The 23,438-nt window shown below is 35.3% G+C and overlaps 1 protein-coding gene across 3 annotated transcripts in view; it reads left to right on the top strand.

Moving 5' to 3' along the window:
* Positions 1-23,438, top strand: part of LOC124222672 (glutamate receptor ionotropic, kainate 2) — a 46,148-nt gene that overhangs the window by 18,304 nt on the left and 4,406 nt on the right. For 2 of the 3 annotated variants that reach the window (XM_046633888.2, XM_069137548.1), the window contains 7 exons: positions 11,192-11,347; positions 13,152-13,342; positions 19,827-20,126; positions 20,856-20,975; positions 21,889-22,062; positions 22,438-22,656; positions 22,732-22,947. In XM_046633888.2, the coding sequence (XP_046489844.1) occupies positions 11,192-11,347; positions 13,152-13,342; positions 19,827-20,126; positions 20,856-20,975; positions 21,889-22,062; positions 22,438-22,656; positions 22,732-22,947 (1,376 nt within the window). Of the gene's footprint in view, positions 1-11,191; positions 11,348-13,151; positions 13,343-19,826; positions 20,127-20,855; positions 20,976-21,888; positions 22,063-22,437; positions 22,657-22,731; positions 22,948-23,438 lie in introns of those variants that run through there. The other variant, XM_069137549.1, reaches the window with a different exon arrangement.

The following is a 23,438-nucleotide window of genomic DNA, read 5'->3' on the forward strand; positions in this document are numbered from 1 at the left end:
CGATAGATTGAGTTGAGTATTTTTAAACAGGCGATTTGGAATGCATTGTGTAACGTTTTTTATTCCTTGATTTTTTTCAGTGGCAAACTTAGGCCGTTAAATGCTGGAAACTTGATCGAAGCATCTGCGTCGTCCCGTATTCGTAACGCGAATATGAAAAGATTTAACGAGAATTTTGGCGAGGGGGAGAAAATAAAATGATTCGAAGTATCGCGTAAATGTTTTTTTTTGTTTTCAAATCAAAGGATCTTGTATTATAACAATAAGAAATGTAAATTCAATTAATAAACTGCAGTGTGCTACGGAATTTTTAAAACCAATTATTTAAAAAAAAAATTATAACTGTACGGTACAGAAGTGAAAAAATTGATTACTTCAGCTTCTACATTTTTCTTCGGAAATGTAAAAAAGCAAGAAAATCCTGCGGAAACTTTTGGTTCAGAAAATTTTGCAAAATGGGTTATAACATTGATGTTGCAAAATTTGGAGTAACGATGTGTTGTGAAAGAGAAAACAGCGCAGCAACAATTTACCCTTTACAAATAAAAAAAGAAGATTGAAATTAATATTTAAGTAAGGCATCGATATTTTGTCAAAATAGTTCAATCATCGTGTGAAATTATTATTATTGTTTTTTTTTTTACAAATTTTAATCCCGAACTCATCAATTCCAAATGAGAATGTTGACAAATTTTCGAGACTTCTCGAAGAGAAAAACTGATTTCGCGCTGCAACAACCAAAAAAGGATCGACGATAGCGCAAAATGTTTACGCGTTCCTCGTTTTTCGTAATACCAACGATATTCCAACAGTTTTTTTTTTTTTTTTTTTAACGATACCAGTTTTACTGAATTTTTCCAGCTACTGTAACAAATGAAATTTTTCTCAGTGTATAAAAAAAAAAAAAAAAAAATATCCGACAACGACGTTACGTCAAAATAATGTTTTCCATTTCTCCGTATGAAATTTTCACGCGAGCTGCGTTTAATCGTGCATGTAGAAACATATCCAACTTTGCGAATTCGATTACAGCGATTTTGCAAAGGTCGAATTTCACGTTCGACGGGGCGGGTGGTGAAGGGAGGAAGGGAAGGGAAGAGGCTCCGTGGGGGGTGAGTTTGACTCCTCGGGGACACGAAGAACATTGATAACGACATTTAACTCCGGTTAATCGAACCGTGAACGGTTTGAGTCGAGCTTAAGGGCGAAGCTCGGTGAGTTTCAAGGGGGGGGGGGGGAGTCCGAGAGGCCGAAGGGCGAAGGATGAATAATTAAGGGAATAAAGGGCGAGTATCGGATGGAGGACGGGAACCAGAGCCGAGCTTTTTCTTTCGATCGAATTTTCGCCCCCTGTAGGGATTACGATTTCTTTTTGTTTTTTTTTTTTTTTTCCTTTTTTCCCATCATATTTTGTTCCTCAACCCCCCCCCCCCTCCCCATATCGCCAAAAATTACCTCACCGCGAATATTTTCACGGATAATAAAATTCATTTTCCTTCACGCCTCTGTGCCTTTCTTCCGCGCAACAACGAATCACGTTGAACCACCACCCCTTTCTCGAATCCATTAAGGTTAATCAACGAATTCGATAAAAACTCGAATATATTATTATTATTACGAAATTATTTATTATTTTTCTTATTATTCTATTCTTATTCTTATATTCTTTTTTACGAAAACAATTTTTCTTGATGCTATTTGGCGAAAATTTTACCTACTTCTCGAGTAGATTCATGTTTGTTTCATTTTTAGTATACATGATGTAAAGGCTCATGCACAAAAACTAATCTCTATTGTATACAAGACTGTTTGTGTTTGTATTACGCTCTTATATGACCATAGCGATAGGTATGAATGAATAACCGATTATTGTTCAGCGCCTAAGTTCGTCAGTTTTGTCGAATATTTCACGGAAGACGGACGTATTAACAGCGATGAATTAAATTTGGAATTAATGACTCATTTTCTATAATTCGACGCTTTATTTTGTTAATTTATTAATCGCTTAAAAGTTAATTTATTATCGCGGAAATTGATTGAAAATTTCATCCATTTGAAACAAACTACTTCAAGTTAATTGGATATTTTCACTGTTCAATTTCACGTTTGATTGATATTTTATTCAATTTTTCGTAGCAAAAGAAATATTCTTTTATTTATTCAAGCATTTATTTATAGTTGTGTCGCGTTGCTTTCAATCCAGTCAAGTGTCCTCGATTTTGGGCATTGAATTCGTTGCCGATTGATTTATCATACTTTTTCATTCGATATCGATGATCGAAACATTCGGCGAGATATATTTTTCCTCAATCCATTTCCACTCATCAGATAACATCGTCGATTCTCGAATCACGCGCAACGATTATTTCTTCATATCCAACGATGAAACTTGCACATCCTGCTATAAATAATTTATGGTGGCCCTTAGTATTGGTCAGAAGAATTCTTTTTTTCTCTCACCCCTTAAATTGACTCGAAGTACCAAAAAATTATTTTTAAACGTGAAATCCGCTAGTAATTTTAATATTAACCCGTGCCCCAAAGGCCCTTTAAAGGAGTATATATATACATGTATATTATTTAATGCTGCAAGAAAATCGGAATAATAAAACAGAGTACCTATTATAAATAAGTAGAAAATGAAGATTTGCCTCAATGAATAAAATTATTAATTAAATCTGCATACCTAAGGTGACGCGAATGAGCGTATTAACGATGATAAAAAAAAAAAAAAAAAAAACTAGAACCAGTGAAGGAGGGAAAAATTCCGATTGTGTACAGTGCACATTTACATCCGAAGTTGAAAGGGATCCTCTTGGAAAAAAAGAGCCTCGTTTGGACGGTGCTCGTTTTCTAAGGATGAGAGTGGCTCGCGTGGTGGGTATAATTTCATTTCAGGCCATTATCTCTACTCTCTCTACTCTCTCTACTCTCTCTACTCTCTCTTCTCCTCTTTTTTATGCAAATTTTTGCCCCTCGGTTATTCCGCCTTTCGGCTATTCGGTCGTCTTAAAAAATGAGACGACGTTAAACCCGAAGTTGAAAGTTTTCCACCATTCTCCTACTCCGCTCTCTATTAAGAATAACTGACGGTTATGAGACACGTATAAATAAACGCTACGGAAATAGTTTATTGCATAACAATTCCGCCGAGTGAGATTAATTTTTTATCCGTTTATTGAAGGATAATCGAAAAAAAAATGGTTTCAAAGTTGCTGTTTGTTTATTTTAAAAGCGAACACAATCCGTCTTTGGAATTGAAATTATTGAAAAACAAGTGTAATAAGTTTGACGAATTTCAATTTTTTATTACGACTTGACAAAATATTCCTTCGGTAATTTCGATCCGATCAATTTCAGTTTTACACTTTTTTGCCAACTTTTACATCCAGTTTCTCACTTTCTTGGTACACTTGTTAATACGCGTATATCCGAGAAGTATGTTTGTTAGAAGTTTATAGTTTAGTCAGTTATCAACAATTAGACGCTAGTGTTTCCGTAAAACAATACAATTTTCTCAATTATACCCTGAAACGATAATTTTAAGTATGTTTGTTCGCATTACCGTTTCTCTATTCACGTTCAAGGGTTCGATAAAATTTCGCACAACGTTCAGTTGGAGATAAGGCTAATTAATGAACGTAATTATTATTCAATTTACGCACCGCAATCGCAAACGCGTATTTTCCGAGTTAAATTCGAACCGAGCAGCGTGTATGACTCACCGGAAAATTCACCGACTAATTTGAAAATTATACAGTGAGAATTATACATTATCTTAAAATCACTACATTCAAGTAGTCAAATATTATTTCAAATTCATACTTGAGATTTTTAATTACTTAAAACGATGATAATTGAATACGTTTCGTCATTAATTTTTGTTTAATTATTTTACTCGTTTTAAAAAGCATGATAATTTATTTTATTTTTCACCTAAAATATCCTCGCTTGTAATTAAAAATAATTTCTCATACATCGGATAAAACTATAAATATTTTCCACCTCACCATCTTCTTTTCATTCGCAATGATTTTTGTTATTTTTTTTTGTTTTAATTTCAAATTGCCCAAAAACTCTGTAGCAAATTGCTCTTTCGACGCGTAAATTTGTTTTCTCTCGTTCACTTTTTTTACAGTTCATTTTTAATTTCCACCGCCTTTCTTCCAACTCCGTTTCGCATTCAACTTTTTTCAATTAAACCTCGCTCAATTTTGAATCAGCATACAATTCAACATTTGGTTAATTAAATTGCATTATGTAACAGAGTCTGAAAGTAAAGAGAAAGAGAGAGAGAGAGAGAGAGAGAGAGAGAGAGAAATCTAATTATTGTATAAATTTTTTAATCCGACGTACAAAAAAAAGAAAAACATGTTACACGTATATAAAATATAATAAAAGAATTCAGATAGATTTCGTACTTATTTTACATTTGCATAGATAATGAATTTAATTTCAAAGAGAAATGGAATGAAATTGGAGAGCTGATTAATTAGATACACCTATATAACACTGAACAGTAATAAAAGTTTAACATTATGCGTTTTCGGATGATGAGGAGAAGATTAAAAATAAAAAATTGAAAACAAACGACGAGCTTTTCTCTTCGTAGATAATTTATGCGAATATATTTAATCTCCGTCTGACCGACGAATCGGACTTAATTAATTACTTTTGGTATATGTATACGTAGGTATGTGAAATCGACTGATGTACCAACCTTGCAGCCTCGAAAAGTTAAAATTTATATTTCCGACAGGTTAGGTTCGACTATATATAATATATATATATATATATATATTATATATATATATAGCCTAACTCGAATAATTCAACCTTGAAGGGGTTGATTTATTCCCGCACATACCTAACTGCAGTTAAATAGTTTTAGTCAACGAACAAACTTTTCCCACTCGCTTTGTAACCGTCTCTTACACTTTCTCTCTCTCTCTCTCTCTCTCTCTCTCTCTCTCTCTCTCTCTCTCTCTCTCTCTCTCTCTCTCTCTCTCTCTCTCTCTCTCTCTCTCTCTCTCTCTCTCTCTCTCTTCCTCTCTCTCTCTCTCTCTGTGAATATCTAAACTGAGAGAAATTTTTAGTTCCGGTTATCGCTCTGTCCTTAACTATTTTCATATTTACCACAATCGAAAAATATCGTTCTAGGTAGAAAATGAAAATTAGTTTTCTAGCTGTTGCCGGAAAGTCTATTATCCGTTACTATTCTTTCTCATTACGATCACTGTTGTTAGATTTTCTTTCAACTGTTGGGAAAATTTAACGCTCGTGCAACGATAAATTGACGTTAAAGCCTTGTTTAACTAAAAAAGTAGAGTAAACCGAACAAACCGATTTTGCTTTGCAATTACCAAAAAAGCAAAATGGTTAGGCGTACCTCGTTTTTCGTAATTCCAACAATATTTAAAAAAAATTTTTTTTTATCGATACCTGTTTTACTGAATTTTTCTAGTTATTGTAACAAATGAAATTTTTCTCAGTGTACGTTGTACTCGTTATTTATAACAAATTATTATCGTCGCGACTAATTGTACTGTCATTAGTTATTGTTAATCGTAAGTCACTCGATTTTAAATTGTAAATCTGTTTTCTACATGATTTTTCAACCCTACGCTGCTTCCACCGTTTATAATTCGTTGTTGCCTCAAGGTAAAAAACCAAGGCACAAATAAAAATCAATCGAATATCTCTGAAAGCGTGTAACGACATTTCGTGCAATATCGGGAAAAAATGTAGGTTTCGATATGAAGATCGGTAGATCAAAGAAAAAATTACAATCTTGATAAAATCTTACGTTCATTTTTAAATAATCTTGAATGCTTTTTTTTTTTTTACTGTCGAGAATACTCAATCGTACATCACTGATTGAATATCTAATTGATTTGATTTAATATTTGATCCATTCACTTGCAATAGATTATACTTTTGATCTCTGGATAGACCATTTTTTTTTTCTTTTTTTTCTTACAAAGGATATGATTTTGGATTTGGAAAATAGGATTGATAAACAATCAATATGTCCTTTCGTCAGTTTTAATTAGCAAATCTGAACTACTCTCTTATAATTCCGATTCACTATTTATTTATTAGTATTTTTGCGGTCGAGTCAATCATTCAATCAACATCGGATTCATGCTTGAACTCGAGTCTTCGACCTTGCGTCACTTTTTCTTTGCGTCAAGCTAATTCTCGTTGTTGTATTCACGCGATTTCTGACAATTAGCGAGCTCGTTTTGTGTCATAATCGCTGTACTTGAAACCAGACATGGCATTGTGCAACTTCTGTTCATTACGATGAATTCACGAACTGGTTTGGCGATTGTTTCGACACTGAGATCAACGCGTTAAGGCTCCAGAAATTTGCGCCCCGTCGCTCAAATATCAACAAAGACCAACTTCTCGTACGTTTGTAACGTCGATTTTCGAACAAGTATTCGAAATTCATTTCAGCAAAGAAATAAAGTGAAGAAAGTTTTAGTGAGACGATGTGTTATTTCCTTATCTCTGAAAATGTGGAAGAATTAAAATCGAAGGCGATTTAAAACTCGACATATCGAAAGAACGATTCGATTATTGTTGAATGATATTTTCACACTTGCATAAAATAAAACACAGTTGAAATGAAAATTGCAGGGATGTTCGATAATATCCAGAAAGTGTACTTTTTGTTTTATTCTCTTCAAACAATTGATTCAGAACTTTTGTCGGAAGGCAATTTTTTTATTTACAATAAACGAAACATCTTTGTCACAAATGATTATCAATTGTTCGAATTAAAATATTCATTTTTTTTTTTTTTTTTTTTGTTTTCTAATGATAACGAAGATTTTTTTCATCCAACTTCAACTGCGGTTTGTTGAAAAAAAATTAAAATTGATCGCAATAGAAATGCGGTTTTTTTCAGATATTCCAAAATACCTTCCACGTTGGAATTTTCAGAAATGGACGATCGTTCGCAAATTTTCTTTATTACGTTCAGTCTTTTCTCGTTCTGCAGTCACGGCGCATCGAAGAGATGAAACGGGGTCAATCCGGCTTAGAGTTTTTTTTTTTCTTTTTTTTTTTTTTTACACGAAACGCAGCTTTCTTCGACAGTCTCGGCTTTTCCTCTCTCGATAAAAGCCGTTCTTAAGACATATTTCGATAAAAAAAAAAATGAACAAGATTTCTTTACGATTCATTCGTAAAAAAAAAAAATAATTCTTTGCTTCTTTTTTTAGCCTTGATTTTTGATTATTTATTTTATTTTTATTTTTTTTTTTTTTTCTCCCCCTCGTAAATTAGGCGAGAAAATTTATACGTCAAGGTGTATAATAAAATCGATGCGACGTGAATTTTCTTCCGTATCGAGAGAAAGTATAGACGAGAATTTGTCTGTTCTCGGCAGATAGGCAACCTCTGCATATTCTCGCTGATGAAGACATACAGCGGCGCAGATTATTCGCGGCGTGCTGTTTCACCGAAACCCGAGTGCCTAGTTTTCGGGTCAACGTTGCTCTACGATCCTATCTCACCCTTATCCGAACGTGTAGTTGCAAACTGCAGCCTCCTCCCTCCCTCTCTCGCTCTCTCTCTCTCTCTCTCTCTCTCTCTCTCTCTCTCTCTCTCTCTCTCTCTCTCTCTCTGTCTCTATCTCTGAAATTGCATACCGGAAATTGAAATGCAGATGCCTGTGATAACGGGCATGAGTGCGAAATACTGTCTTACCGACTGAATATTACGACGAATTCGTGATATAATCGATCACCTAAATCACCAAACCCGAATAATAATAATTAAGAAAAACGGTCATACCTTTTTTTCAATTTTCACATTGCTCCATATTTCTTCTGCCAATTTTTATCATCCTGAAATTCAAATTTGCACCGAACAGCGTATTGTAAAATTTGAAAATATTTCTCTGATAATTTATTATCATCTTGTCCGTCGCTTATTTTTTCATTTGTTTATTTATTTTCTATTCGTCGACCGAATTCCATACGAAGATGAACTTGCCGAGATGATGATATTTTTCAAAATCAAATACTTCCAAGAAATATTTTTAACCAAGCCCTGCGGACATAGATTGGATGAGCTCGGAGAGTTTCTTTTCTATTTCTTTTCTTTCTGTATACATTCTTGGCTCGCAATCATTTCTCACTTTCGTCTCTGTCTGACTTTGAGAAATTTTTATCATAGGCATCACGGAGAAGAACAATAATATTCGAAATTGAAGTGAGGCGGGGGAAAATTTTTTTTTTTTAAAAATGGATGGATGGATGGTTGGACGGGGAAAAAAACTTACCACCCTTTTTTCGTACCTGCGAGAGATAAAAGTGGTAAAAGAAAGATAGAAAAAGTTTGCGACTTCGGAGATTAATATGCAATACCTAGGTGCAGGATATAATGTTGGATTTTCTGACACATATATATGTTTAATGTATGTACTATCATATATATATATATATATCATAGACCTGTGCTGTGTGACAAAAATTATTTATATAACCTATTTTTGTGATATATTCCCGCTCGTATTATTCTCAAGATGCTATTCGTCTTTCGGGACGCGAGACTCGCGTCAACTTTCTTGGATATTTTTATTACATGTGATTTGATGGTTTCATGATACATATTGCAGAAGAGAAAGAAAGAGAAAAAATCATAGAAATTTCCAACAAACTTTATTCACAGATATTAATTTCGGTTCGGAAGTATAACTTTGGATGATTTTTTTTTTTTTTTTCTTTCTCCAATTTTCTGATTACTGTTTTACAAAATACTTCATAAAACGCTGTCAGATCAAGAATACGTTATAAATGTGAACGTAAAGTTTTTATTCAAATTTGAAGACACGAAGTGACTGAAAAAAAAAAACAAAGGACCTGCGTTTCGAGTGGTTTCATAAATTTTACCGAATCATCGAGGATAAAATTATCGAACATCAAAAGCAAAATGGTATAAAATTTATGACAAGTCAAAGAAATTCTTCCACATTCCGCGTAATGCCGAAATAACAAGTGAATCATTGTAAAATCCTTGCCGTTTCTGGGATCCTTGTAATTATCGGCATGTCTTTGTAATCCTTGTAATCTTTGAAATCCTTTGGTAATCCTTGTAACCTTTGCTGTCCGTAGAATCCTTGTAATACTTGCAATCTCTTTGCGACGCGTGTAATACTTGTGCAATCTCTGCGGAAATAACGCGAACTGAAATAATTTCATCTAAGTTGTTTTTTTATTTTTTGTATTTTTTTTTTTTTTTTTTTTTTTCGTTCGCGTAATTTTTTTATCCGCAAACAATGGCGAGTTACACGGTTACAGGCTTACCGATATTGGAAAATTTATTACCCCGTGAATTCCGGAACGATGGAGTATATATACGCTAGACTAATAATTCGTCCCCGTGTCGTGGAATAATTACAATTTATACATGTATAGACGATTACGCAACCGGTGCGGGTGGACTGTGTTTGCACGTTCGCTCTATGTGAGCAACGCAATAACGAGACAGAGAGCTAGGGCTTAGATGCGAAAGGCAAAAGAGCGGTCGAAAGAGCCAGAGGAACTAATAAACAACGAAGTTTGTATGCCCGACACGTGATTTGCACCATTGGAAATTCTTCACCCTGCGTTGAATGTATATTTTTTGTAAATAAACCAAATTCCGAGGGGTTTATTATTTATTACTATATAAAATTGGCTTACGCCGACTGCGATTACATTGATTGCCAAAGGATTGCAGGGATTACAAAGAGATTACATAGATTACAAAGATATTGAAAAGATTCTGTAGACATCAAACATTACAAGGATTACCAGAACATTGTACGGGTTGAAAAAAATATTACAAGGCTTACAAAGACATGAGAATAATTACCGAAGTTCCAGAGACGTGGCAAAGATTACAAATGTTACGATAATATTTATAAAACGAGGATTACAAAACGATTGCAAGTGATTGCAAAAATTACAAGGAATATCAATGATTATAAGGTTAACATGGCGAATACAAAGAGAGTGAAAGGATTACGAACGATTACGATAAATTACAGATATCACATGAGATTACATGACGTATGTACAACGGATTACAAAACTGATTAAACCCTTGCCAATTTCTAACCATTTAGAGGAACCAGAAACTAATAAAACGGAGCATAATTGATAAAAAAAAAAAAAAAGACAAACAATACGATTTCGACAGAAAAAATACTACCAATAACGTCCTATTTTTAAATTTATTAATAACTCAATTTTCTCCATCTAAAGTTTGTCTGTTTAATCCGTTGATTTTGGAGAGAGATAAAAAAAAAAAACTATATTTTCAGTAACGACTGGGTAGAAGATTCAACAATGAATCACGATTGATGAAACTAATTCATCGGGTCGAATGAATTTCACATTTCGACGCGATATTTGTTGAACGGTAAATGTAACTTTTGCGATATTAAATGGTCCTGAGTCATCAATTCCCTTGATTATAATACAATCTCTCCCAATCGCCGATCCCTGCCAAGAATTTAAAATTGCATTTAGTGTGCCTCAAACTAAATTTCGGTAATGCATTACGGTACAGAAATGAGAAATCATTGCAAACAGATTGTAATTTGAATTTATTTCCGCATAAATGTAGAAATAAACTGATTACATTGCATATGTTTCAAAGAAATTCGAATAGCGTTGAACAGACGAACGGTTTTAAGGATTGCAAAATAAATGTGCGCGCAACAAACCCGCGGAAATACAAACTTTGATGGAAATAAAAAAAAATGAAAAATAACTTTCACGACTTTGTTTCACCCTCCTTGTAATTCACCCTCCGCAAGAAAGTTTTCGGTTGTAAGGTTGTTCCCCTGAAATTAACGCCTCGAGTACGGATATTCAATACCGTATTTTCCACTTTTCTAGTAGCCTCTGGAAATTCGGATTGAAAAGTTGAATAACGTTTTTATTCCTCGAGAAATATGTTTTGCAAAAAATTGTACAACTATTGGCGAGATGTTAATTTAAGATGAGACGTATATCGCTGAAATTTTGCAACATCGAATGAATACACAGTAAATTGAAAATTGGATTAAACGAAAAAAAAAAAAAAAAAAAAAAAAACGTCGACGTTTTTCTCAGAAGAGAATAATTTGAAGCTGAATTTATCGATGTAAAATTGATGAATAAAAAAAATCCATCACTTATGATTTCAGGTGCGATATTTCACGGTAATGGGGAAGTAGAAACTGCGGTGTTGCATCATGCCGTAAAGCAAATACGGATGCATCGAACCACCGGTCAATTTGACCTGGAACCGATTATAAAAACGGTGGAAATCGATACCGATGGAATGGGTGCCGCCGCTGCCGGTGAGTGAATTAATACAAAACCCGAACAACAACAGGGACAATTTGTCACCCGGTATATTAAACGGACCTGAAAATATTCGAAACAATGCCTGTCGTCATAGCGACGTTCAACGATATCACGGATCTCACCTCGCTGCGAAATATCGAACTTTTTACCCCAATGCTCTTTGCGTTTTGTTACTTTCTTACAAGTGCTGCGAAGAAGGGGAGGGAGGGGGGAGTACATTTTACTTTTTCAAGCCTCACTTTTGCCTCCGAGTGGTTCCTTTTCTTTTTTTTTTTATCAATCCCAATTTTCTTCTTCTTTTCTTTTAACAAGTACACTCGGGGACCATGAATCTGAGACGGATAATTTTTTACACCAGACAGTTACGTTGGCAACAGTGAGAAACCCACAGCGCCACAGGCGGCCAAGCGCGAAACAAACTCAATCTCAATAAACGTAACATAACCTATGACCGTCGAATGTAACGTTAGAATACCGCGGGGATAATGATTTGTTGAATTGACACGTATTCCAAGGTTACATTCGACGGTCATAGGTTATGTTACGTTTATTGAGATTGAGTTTGTTTCGCGCTTGGCCGCCTGTGGCTCTGTGGGTTTCTCAGTGTAGCCAACGTAACTGTCTAGTGTAAAAAATATGACGTCCCGGATTCATTGTCCTCAAGTTTACCTAAACACCGACAGAATTTCACCTGATCACGAGGTTTTCGTCATTTGCACCAATTCAGGAAAAGCTTGCACCGCGTTTTTTCGTTTTCAATTGTACACATAATTAGTCTGAAAGTCACGTATTTCTCCTGTAATGCCCTATACAAAATTTTAGTTTTAGGAAAATGATTTACGACGATTGCTATACTTGCAAAACTTAGAATAGCAAGATCGTTTGCACGTTGTTCGCTACTCGAGCTTTTATTGAGAGAAAGTGTCGTTCGAACTCCAATTTTCAAAGTCGTTCGGCTTTCCCTTCGACGCATTAATGTTTTCTGTAGTACACCATTTAACTGTGACTTTATCCGACGATAAAGAATTTCGTGAGACTTGTAAAATTCAGAAAATAATAATAAGTTTCATTGTTTTTTGGGAAGAATTTCATTTTTCAATAGAAAAATGAATTTCTGGATCCTAAAAATGAGGTCAGAGATTTTTTGGAATAAAATCAGTTTGGCTTCTTCAGCATATCGCAGTAATCGATGAAAATTAATCAAAGAGAATGTAAAAAATATCATGATTTTTGAAATACAGGAAAATTGGTTATTTTTTTTGTTTTCTCTTAACCCCAACAAAATGTCACGAGTAACGTTAAAGAAATGAAAAATTCACGTTATTTCATCTAATTGCAACTGAGTATTTTCGTAAAATTTTATTTCTCCATTTCGAAACTGCAATTCTCTAAACAGAAACATAAATTTTGTGAACGAATTTCAAGAAAGTAGTAGTCAACAGATTGAGCAAAACAAAAAACGAATCCAATCAAATCTTGGAAGAGTGTAATATAATTAAACTAAAAATTAAAAAAAAAAAACCTATCCAGAACTTAAGCAATTCTCATATTTTCACCTATAAATTGTACGTTCCTTTTCAGTTTCACCGAAGATTTTTTGCACAACTTTTTCAACAGATATTTTCCTCATTTATCAACTAGTAAATTTTTATAACTACACCCAATTACTTTTGTCTTACTATGGTAAAAATAAAATTTCTCACGCGCTCGATACAATTTTGCAGCCGATCTAAGACTAATTTCGGGTGGGATTTTTCAGCGGTGCTTGTTTAATTTTTTGACAACCGACCGTTTCAGCCTGCGAATTACTGGCCGAAGGTGTCGCTGCAATATTCGGACCAAAAAGTGCGTACACGAGATCCGTGGTCGCAAGTATCGCGGCTCATCACGATGTACCTCACATCGAGTATGCCTGGCGACCAGTCGAGGAATCAGAGCTCGAGTCAACAACCATCAACGTTTATCCACCCGGCAAAAACGTTTCCGAGGTTGGTTCAACAAATTAACGACTGAACACAATCGTTAAATCGCTGACTTTCTTAGCGCGTTACCTTGAAAGTATTTTATACGCTTGATTTATCGTAGGGAATAAGGAGGAGGAAGAGATGGAATTTTTTTCCACGGATGTTCCATGAATCGTTTGGCAAAAAATAGGCAGTTTTTTTTTTTTAATTGTTTTTCAAGGTTATCGTTTTTAAACTGTAATTTATCAAACCATCTTTACTGTCATTTCTTTTTTTTTTTCTTTAGAGTTTCTTTCTTAACTAATTCCATTGGAAAATTTTTGTACCTACAAACTATTTTCGTAACAATTTTTCCTTACTGGAGTTAGTTTCAGATCATGTTATAATTCATTTTTCAAAACTTTCTCACAACTCAATTTATTACTCGTTTCCCTAATTTTCGTCTATCTCGTTGTTTCCAATTGTGATTTGGAAATACATTTTCGACACGCAATTTTTCATTTTGAGTGGACGAATTTATTTACGAACATGTTTGAACTTTCAATCGTCCGTTGTGGTAAAAATCGATTTCCCCTCTCCTTCCTTTAACATTTGATCTGCAACTTATTTTCAAAGGTTCTTTATTCCGATCCTAATTAATTGTAAGTAAATTTTTTTTTACCAACGTTTCGATTCTATACCTGATACAAATTCAATAAAAATTACCCTTGCACTGTTCTAGAACCAAATTATTGCCCGAACAAGATTCTTTCGAGAGAAAGAATTAGTAAAAATGGAATATTTTCAGTACTCAAAGATCTTAAGTTAACAAGGTGAAAAGACTTTCCTGTTTTCATCGTTGAATATTACATGCAATCTAACGCCTATAAATATACTCACTTTTCTCTCTCTTTCTCTCTCTCTGTCAGTCTCTCTTCTCATCTTTCTTTCACCCTATATTCGCCAAATTTCAAGAGCCGAGGGCTCATTGTTCCGGAATTTGAATAATTGGTAATATTATAATTGCAATGACGAGCGAAAATTCCGAGCCACTGCACAAACTCAGCTCGTTTTATACGTATACCTTATTTATTTATTTGATCGTTATAATATTTATTTTTTCTTTTTCCTCCTTTTATCCTTTTCCCTCCTTCCACCGTCGTACGTCAATATTTTTAATTTGATTTTCACTCAACTCACGCGTAACGTAAAGTACTTTGAATATATATTTTGACAAATTTACTTGCTTTCGAAGCTCCCGAAATTACCCGTTCGTTTCGTTCGTTCGTCCTTCATTCATTCGTTCGTTTCGACTCCTGGAGGTTTGGGCGCTTTTATAAATCTTTGTGAAATTGGCTGGAAGAAAAAAAAAAAAAAAGGAAAATAAACTGACAAGGACAAGTAAAAAAAAAAAAACAAAAAACAGAACTGAGGTGAAAAGTAATGTTGGAAAAAAAAAAAAAAAAATCAGGGCAAATTACCGAACCTCCGTTATGCCTTCCTGTCGTTAAATAGCGATTACCAGCTCACGTCAAAAATTACCTCGCATAATGGCGCAGAAGCTTTTAGGAAAAATTCTTATACACCGTGCTGAGTAAATATATATTACGTAATGTCTGTGAATATTGTGGAAATATTCTTTCTCGCAAGCCATCGCGTTATAACGGTCAAGGAAACACAATAGCGGATGGCAACGTTTGACAGAACAGGTGAGAAAAAAAAAAAAAAAAGAAATGGAAAGAGAAAAAAAAAAAAAAAAGTTCAATGTAGCGAATGAAAATACGAGTGGGCAATTTTTTAAATTCGCACACATCTCGGTTTATGTGAATGAAATTTTAAACGAAATTTTCAGTCCATCTCTGAGCTTATTTCGTTACTTTTTATATCGTTGAATCTGCATTATTACGAAAATTCGAAAAGTAAAAGAATTTTCAGACGTTTCGAAAGTCTTCGATGTCGTTTAATTTTTTTATCGGCAAAACAATTCCGCGTGCTTCTTTTCGCTTCTCGACGTTTCGTACGTTTCAATGCGACGATTTTGTCGGTTCGGAATGTTTATATCGTCGATTTAACGCTCGGCTTTATTTCGTTGAAGAAACGATTGAGACTACATCAAACCTGTCGTGATTCAATATAAAACCGGGTTTGTACAACGGTAACAGCCCTACGATAAAATTCACGGTGCCACATAAAGACTCGGACGATCTTGTTTACAATTGTTATACTTCTCGACTAAGGTACTCGTACAGCCCGTACAGTCCGGTAAAAAGAAAGATTAACAATTATTTGAACAAATAATATGACAATAAAAAACAACGATAATTGCAAGATAAGTGTTTGAATGTGAAAATTCGTCTTACGTCTTGCCAAAAAAATTTATTGAAAACGAAAATGAAGCAAGATTCATTCAAGAAAAATAATCATACCATTCGATTCAATTGCTGTAAAGTTATTTATTGATAATCGGTTTTTTTTTTTTTTTTTTTTTTTTTTTCCATACAACCAATTACGATCACATTGAATCACAGTTTTCGAACCGTATTAATCGTTTCGTTGTTGTTGTTATTGTTATTATTATTGTTGTTGTTGTCGTTGTCTACGCGGATTTTTACATCATATCCTAATAAAACGTAATCAATTCAGAAAGCACACAGTATAAGTCTTTCCTCTCGGTAACAAAAAAACCCAGTCCACCCTAGTTACGTGCATTGTTATATATATATATATATTTATATATACATGCCCGCAATTTTATCGCGAGTTATCTCAGAGTGAGTCAAACGTGAGGAATTTTACGACTAAACAGGAGATAAGAGGCATCTAGCTGATATGAGATATATATATAAGATTCAGTAGAAACAGGCCAATAATCTTATGTCTCGTAACTGCGGAGGGATGCTGATTTTCTGTTTACCGCGAGTTTCTTACGAGACTTTTTTTTTTTTCATTCCGCGACAAGTTTCAGCACAGGAAAAAACATCGGTTACGTGTTTTTTTTTTTTGACCCGCGAGCTTAATTGTTCAAAGAGGTAAAAACCACCCCTGAAGCCCAGCCCTAAGAATCGTTGTTTGTTGTTGTTCTTATTTATTTATTTGTTTTTTTTCTGTTTTCTTTTTTAAAGGCTTTCTCAACAACGACGCGAAACTATTTTGATAAAACAAACTGGGCGGTAATATCCGCATCCCTTATTTTTTTCGGGTCAATTTTAGGGGTGGTTCTTACCCCTCGAACGGCCGGATTAGCACGTGAGAAAAAGAAACTACGTCGTCTGATTTTTTTTGTATTCTCGCTGGCTTTTTTTTTTTTTTTTTTCATCCACTTCCAAGCCGATCGACGCGGCTGCGTTAGCGCAGTTTTTTTTTTTTTCTTTCGTCTTCCTCTTCTTCTATCCTTTTTTCGACCAACCTCACGCTCAGCTGTACCTACACGGTGTAAGGGATTTAATTAAATCCGAGGCGACGTACTCAGCTTTCCAACTTTTGTTTTTTCTTCAACATTTTTCCCCCGCCTCGCCCCCACCTCACCACGGTCGTTTCCTCGATTACTCGAGAGCTGTAAAACCGTCCGTATCGGCCAATAAAATTGTAATCGGAATTCTCGCAAATGTTCGCATATATGTATATATGTAATATATATGTATGGGTACATGTGTACTAGGGTGGTCCTTATTTGGGGTGTTGACGAATTCCGACAAGTGCGCCCCCTAGACACGTTTGAAATAAATTAAAAAAAATGTGTGCGAAAACGGAGCGCTGTAGTCCAATTAGAAGACGTGCCTATAAGCTCGTTTTGTTTTTCATTTGAATAACATGGGATTTTCAGACTACTTCAGTCATTATGTTTTTGAGTTGTCCCCATGAACGCAAAAAATTCTTTTTTCACATAAATCTGTTGTTCATGGATCTCGGAATATCGTAAAATCTTTTCCGATCCAAAAAAACAGACGGCGATCAAAACATTTTAATTTTAATTATTACTTTTTAAAAAAGTATGAAGTATAAACGATGTGTTTTGAAATACACTAATTGAAATACATATTTTTTCCCACATGTACAATTATTTTTTTTTACAAACTTATGACGTAGATAAGACTGCCTTTTAATTGGTGAAATACTGCCAAGCACCAAGCGGCTAAAAAGAGGTATTCTCACGTTGATCAATTTGCCGTCGTGTATAATATCAGGGGGATGGGGGGGCGTAAAGGTTGTGATAACGACTTGTGGAAAAATATACGCGTAGTTGTACCCATGAACAACAGATTTATGTGAAAAAAGAATTTTTTAAAACATAATGATTGAAGTAGTCTAAAAATCCCATGTTATTCAAATGAAAAACAAAACGAGCTTAGAGGCACGTCTTCTAATTGGACTACAGCGCTCCGTTTTCGCACACATTTTTTTTTCATTTATTTCGAACGTGTCTAGGGGGCGCACTTGTCGAAATTCATCAGCACCCCAAATAAGGACCACCCTAATGTGTACACGTGTGTTATATATACTTGTATGATAACTGTATCGTAGGTGTAAATGTCCTCGGGATATCGGAAACGAGCCGAAATTGACACCGAATATCTTCTTAGTATCGCAGAGGAACAAGAAGAAGAAAGAAAAAAAATAAAGAAACAAAGTAAAATCGTTCGCGAATCAACGTGTGGAATTGAAAATGAAGAAATTTATTTCCTGTGAAACAGAATCGAAGAGAATAATTTTTTTACGAAAATTCTTTGATATAAAAAAGTCTGTAAACCAATTCTCTTACAAACAAAACAATTTTCAACGGTAGGTGATGAAAAGTTTTTTGTAAAATCGTCAGATTTTTATTTTTCTTTCTTACCGTTCGTAAGAACCATTGAAATTTATCGATGCGTGTCAGAATTAAGTACGATCGGCTCTTATATCGACGAACAGAGGTCGCGACACGTATTTTTCAAAACGTATTTTGTCTCAATTGGTGGTATTTTGGAGATTGTAAAATTACCATTTGAATAGAATCGAAACGAAATATTTATAGACTTCTTTTCAGCAATCCTGAAAACTGATTCAAGCTGAAATATAATAGCAGATAATTTTATGATTCTGATAAATATGTTCTCTCGAGCTTTCCGATGAAATATACGTGGACATACCTCAAGTTTCAGTTCAAACCGTAACACGCGACTCGTGAAAATCGATGAAAAAAACGAAAAAGTAAAGAAAAAAAAAAAAATTGGAATAGCTAGAATTTTTTTTTTCTCTACATACGTATATTTTATTCGCCAATATCTCCACCCTTGCGCGCGCGTAGAAGCAAAGTGCTCTGGTTTCCAGTTGAAATCGACGGATTAAATTATCCGCGAGAGAGCTGCATGAATTTATACATGTATACGTATGTACGCATATACATATGTATACACAACTGTATGTACGTTATAACACATGGCCAGAATTCACGTACATGATAGACCCTTTATGTATTATATCTGGTATGAATTTTGAGAGTGACGAGGGATGCAAGCGAGTTAACAACATAATATAGCTGTCGACTGAGGAAAATTTTACTTTACAATTTTTCAATTTTTTCAATTTTTTTTTTTTACTTCTCTTTCGAATTTTCATTCAGAGATAGAGCGAGAGAGAAAAAAATTTACTCGCCGCTATATCGGATATAAAATATAGCTGAAAGCCGTGATAATATTCATGATTTATATTTACTCTATCTCTATGCATGTAACTGTGTGTTTTATTCATAATCGTTGAATCTGCAAAGATTCGTCAAATGACAATCGGACGAATGAAATACGACAGGATCGAGCGTGGTTGGAATTGAGAAATTGACGGTTAAATTGATATGAATTTTAATTGGAAAGAAAATCTCCTCGATATGTGAAGAAGAAAATTAAACGGACAAATGCCTGTTTTTAATCGTTTGTTCTTTCGTATTTTTTATAACGGAATTCTAACGAATTGAGACTCATTTCCCGTGTAAATGGATTTATTGTTAGTCCAACTTTCTCAAAACGAATTTTCCACAAAGCGACACAAATTTATCAATTTTAATCCATCACGATTTTACACGCAGCTTGTATTTATAAATTTTTTCGCAATTACGTGAAGACGAATAACTAAAAACAGAATTTCATCTTGGGCAATTTTTGTTTTATTTTTTTTTTATTATTCGAGAATTCATTCAGAGACAACTTGAGCCATTTAAGATTGATCAAAATGAGACGAAAGGTACGTTTTTTTAATAAAAATAATGAAGTAAAATAACGCTAATATATACGTTAGAACACTACTCATAATGTTGCTTTTTTACTTGTTACAAAACTTGTTCGATTAAAATTCAGCCCGACCGACTTTAGTCTCAATTTTTTGGAACCGTTTGTTCAATTGTACGCAGAGTGTCGTTTCTTTTTTTTTTTTTTTTGTTTTTCTTCCAACAATAAGAATCGAAAATCCTATTTTTCTTGATGAGAAACGAAAAATCTTACGTTTCGTATCGCGATCTTATAGTAGCGAATAACGCGAAGTCTCTTGTTGTCTTCCTCAGGCGATAGCAACACTGATAACGGCGATGCCCTGGAAGCAGTTCATCGCGATCTATGAAACTGACGACGGTCTCTCGAGGATCCAGGACGCGCTGAAGCTTCACGGGCCTCAGGATGATCCGGTGACTGTGAGGCAGCTCGGCGAAGGACCGGATTACCGTTCTTTGTTCAAAGACGTCGCGACGTCGCGTGATATAAACATACTTCTTGACGTCGAGTACGATAACCTGATACCTGTTCTCGAACAGGCGAAACAAGTAAACCTGATGAAGGATTACTACACCTACATAATTTCCGGCTTGGTAGGAGGATTTTGAAAAATTTTGTAAATTATCACAATCTCAAGTTTCAAAGTGCCCAGAATTGTGTTTCGCGATTATTTGACCATTTTTCGTCTTTTATTACAATACCGTTCTTTAAATTTCGTTATGACGTTTATCAGATAAGAGAGATAAGAGAGACCAGAAAAACGGGAACGTGTTAATTTATTTGTTTGTATTATCTTCAAATTTGCACTGTCATCGTTGTAATGTATGTAAGAAATGAAATTGCGAGTCGAAATAGAATAGAATGAATCGATCCGAAGACGGGAAATATAAGTTGCTTAATAGACTTTCATTGCCTTGACAAAACTGCTCGGAAGCCAGTCTATAACTTTCCGGTTTCTCTATTTCTTTGTTTTTTTTTTTTTCGTGTTTTTTTCTCGTTTCTCCTGATCTTATCTCTTGAGTAGCATCGAGACAGGCGACGAAGAGATAAAAACAAAATCGAAGAAAAAGGAAGAGCAGAAATGGGCGGATACTTGAACTGAACGCTCTATATAAAATACTCCGAACTACGAAGAAGAATAAAAGCACCGGAAGCAGCTCCAGATGTACTGGAATTGACAGTGCTTTTCTATTTTTCTAGCTTCGTTTTTGTTTTCATTTTATTTTTATTTATTTATTTTTTTCTTTTTTGTTTTCATACCCTGCTTCTGTTGAGACTCGGACTCTGTTTTCTCACGGTGCGATTGTTTCTCCGTTCTACAGAATTTTCCGGATGATCGGATCATCGAGAACTTCAAGGACTCACCGGTTAATATCACCGGACTCGGACTCATGGAAGACAGAAAGGACGAACTGAGAGATGCCCTCAAGCTCGACATCAGGGTTCGTAATTATTTAAAATTACTCGAGTGAAATAAGCTATGTATTGAAAAATACAATCGTTACAGTCTCCTCGGGCAGTTAATAATTTCCTTTTCAAACGAAATTGTGTCTCTCATTTAACCCGTACAACGATACTCGCTCAATGTTATCCTCAGTACGAAGATAATTGGCATATTTTTTTTTTTCGTTTTTACCTTTATTCGATGAATTAATTTTCGTTATTCACAACACGTCGTGTTTCAAATCAATATACATCTTGGTACAGAAACCTTGACTATAGTATCTTATTTCTGCGAAAATTTCAAATTCTTTGCCACGTTCGACAATTCTCGACCGAAAGATGTGTCCCTCTTTATTTTTGTCGGGTCTCGTGTCAAATTTCTGGGTAATGTCTTCATTAATCCCTCGGTGGACAACAAGCGAGGCACTGTTTCGAGGCTTGTGATATTGTTCAATTTTGTCCGAGTTCCAGTCCACAATACAACAGTGCTGAAACACATCTCATACCCCTGGCGAACGACGAGGGGCACTTACGAGCAGCTGACGGTCACCTTAATTTTCTTTTCATTAACCTCAGTCCCACGTTTACATCGACGAAATTATATGAAAAAAAAGAGGAAAATTTTATCTCGCTCCGTGCACGCTGCGCATTGTTTGAAAAAAGGGTTGTTGTTCCTTGTCAAAAAGTTTCAGCGGATAACCGCGGCAGGAATAAAAATATTCATTATTTTCGTAGGTCATCGCGACTTGGAATAGTTTTCGCGCAAACGTTGCACTGTTTTTTCTTGTGTTTTTTTTTTTTTTCAATTTTCTACATTACTTTTTGGCGAGAAAAAATCAATTTCACGAATTTGTGTGGAAACTCGAGAATATAGTAAGCTCGATATCTTACGGATCTCATTAATTATTTCAGGTTGAAGACGCCCTTCTTTACGACGCTCTTTTACTCTTCAAGAAGGCGTTGGACGCGCTGAATTTGGCAAACATTGACGCAGATTCACCATTCGATCTTGTGCCAGTACCGCTGGCTTGCAATTCCGTGGAAAAATATTCGGCAGGACGCAATTTGACCGAGGCGATACGCTCCGTGAGTATAAACACGTAACGGGTGTAAGATTCACGAGGTAATTTATCAATGGTCGATTATTCGACATCGGAATAGAATATCTCGTTTCCTTACCGTCGGTAAAGAAGATGCAGTCTTATCAACTCGTCTCAAGATGTGTCGGGTGAATTCGTTGGCATACCACCGGGGGTCCTATTACCGACACTCATCATCTCTTGAGATCTTCTTAACTTCTGAAGAAATATTTCAAGGCATGGATATTCGTGCCGATCGCAAATATTCTCGCAGTTGGAAATATGTCTGAACATTATGGGGAGTTACCGATCGAATTTTCGGTCGGTAGTCGCCTTCCTTACCGACTGAATGCGTCCCGCGTTAATTTGAATTTGAACCTAGGAAACTCGAGTCGACGAGCTGACGGGTCCGATGGAGTTTGATCAGTTCGGACAGAGGCAAACGTTTCAAATTCACGTGTGGGAGTTTTACCTGGACAGGTACCAGACCATCGCTATTCAGGACAATGAAGGATTCAGGCTGACTCGGTCCGCCCAGGAGCGGAAGGATGACATCGAAAGTAAAATTAAGATCAATCGCTACAAAGTTACAACAAGAATCGTGAGTCTGGATCTCCTTGCATTGATAGACATTCGGCTGGAACCGAATTGCAGACTAAATGTTGTCCGTCTACAGGGTCCGCCATACTTTATGGAAATTCCGAAGGATTCAAACGAAGGTATCGTTATCAAAGAGAAGCGATACTACGGATACAGTGTCGATCTTATCCACGCGATATCTGAGCTCCTTAATTTTGATTACGAGTTCGAGTTGGTGCCCGACGGTAACTACGGTTCATACAGCGATGTCAACAAGACCTGGGACGGGCTTGTCAGGCGCTTGCAAGATCGCGTGAGTCAATTTTTGAGAAGAAATAATGGAGAGAGAATGATGAGGAAAGGTCGTGAAACAGGACAGGACGATTTGAACGAAAATCTTTGCGAGTGCTCTTGGGCCAAAATGAAGAAACTCGTGTTTCGGCGTTTCACCGACGAAGAAGGTGTCCCAGATCGATCTCTCCGATTTGATTCCTTTCGTAATACGCTATAGTAGACTGAAAACTAAGTGACAGGTATTTTTTTTTTTTTTTATCTGCCATTGAACACTTTAAGGTGGTGAAACCACCTTCCAAAGTAAGGAATGTCAAGGGGGGATTTGGCAGATAAAAAAAAATACGTGTCGCTTAGTTTCTAGTCTACTATAACATATTAGAAATGAAATCAAATCGGAGAGATCGACTTGGAATACCCTTCTTGTTGGTGGGTATTCAGTAGAGAGGAGAAAAAAATCGGAATCTGTTAGATAATGTGATGTACCGTAAGTTTTAAATTTTCTTATTCTCA

This window comes from Neodiprion pinetum, chromosome 7 (genome assembly GCF_021155775.2).
Source record: "Neodiprion pinetum isolate iyNeoPine1 chromosome 7, iyNeoPine1.2, whole genome shotgun sequence".
NCBI lineage: Eukaryota > Metazoa > Arthropoda > Insecta > Hymenoptera > Diprionidae > Neodiprion > Neodiprion pinetum.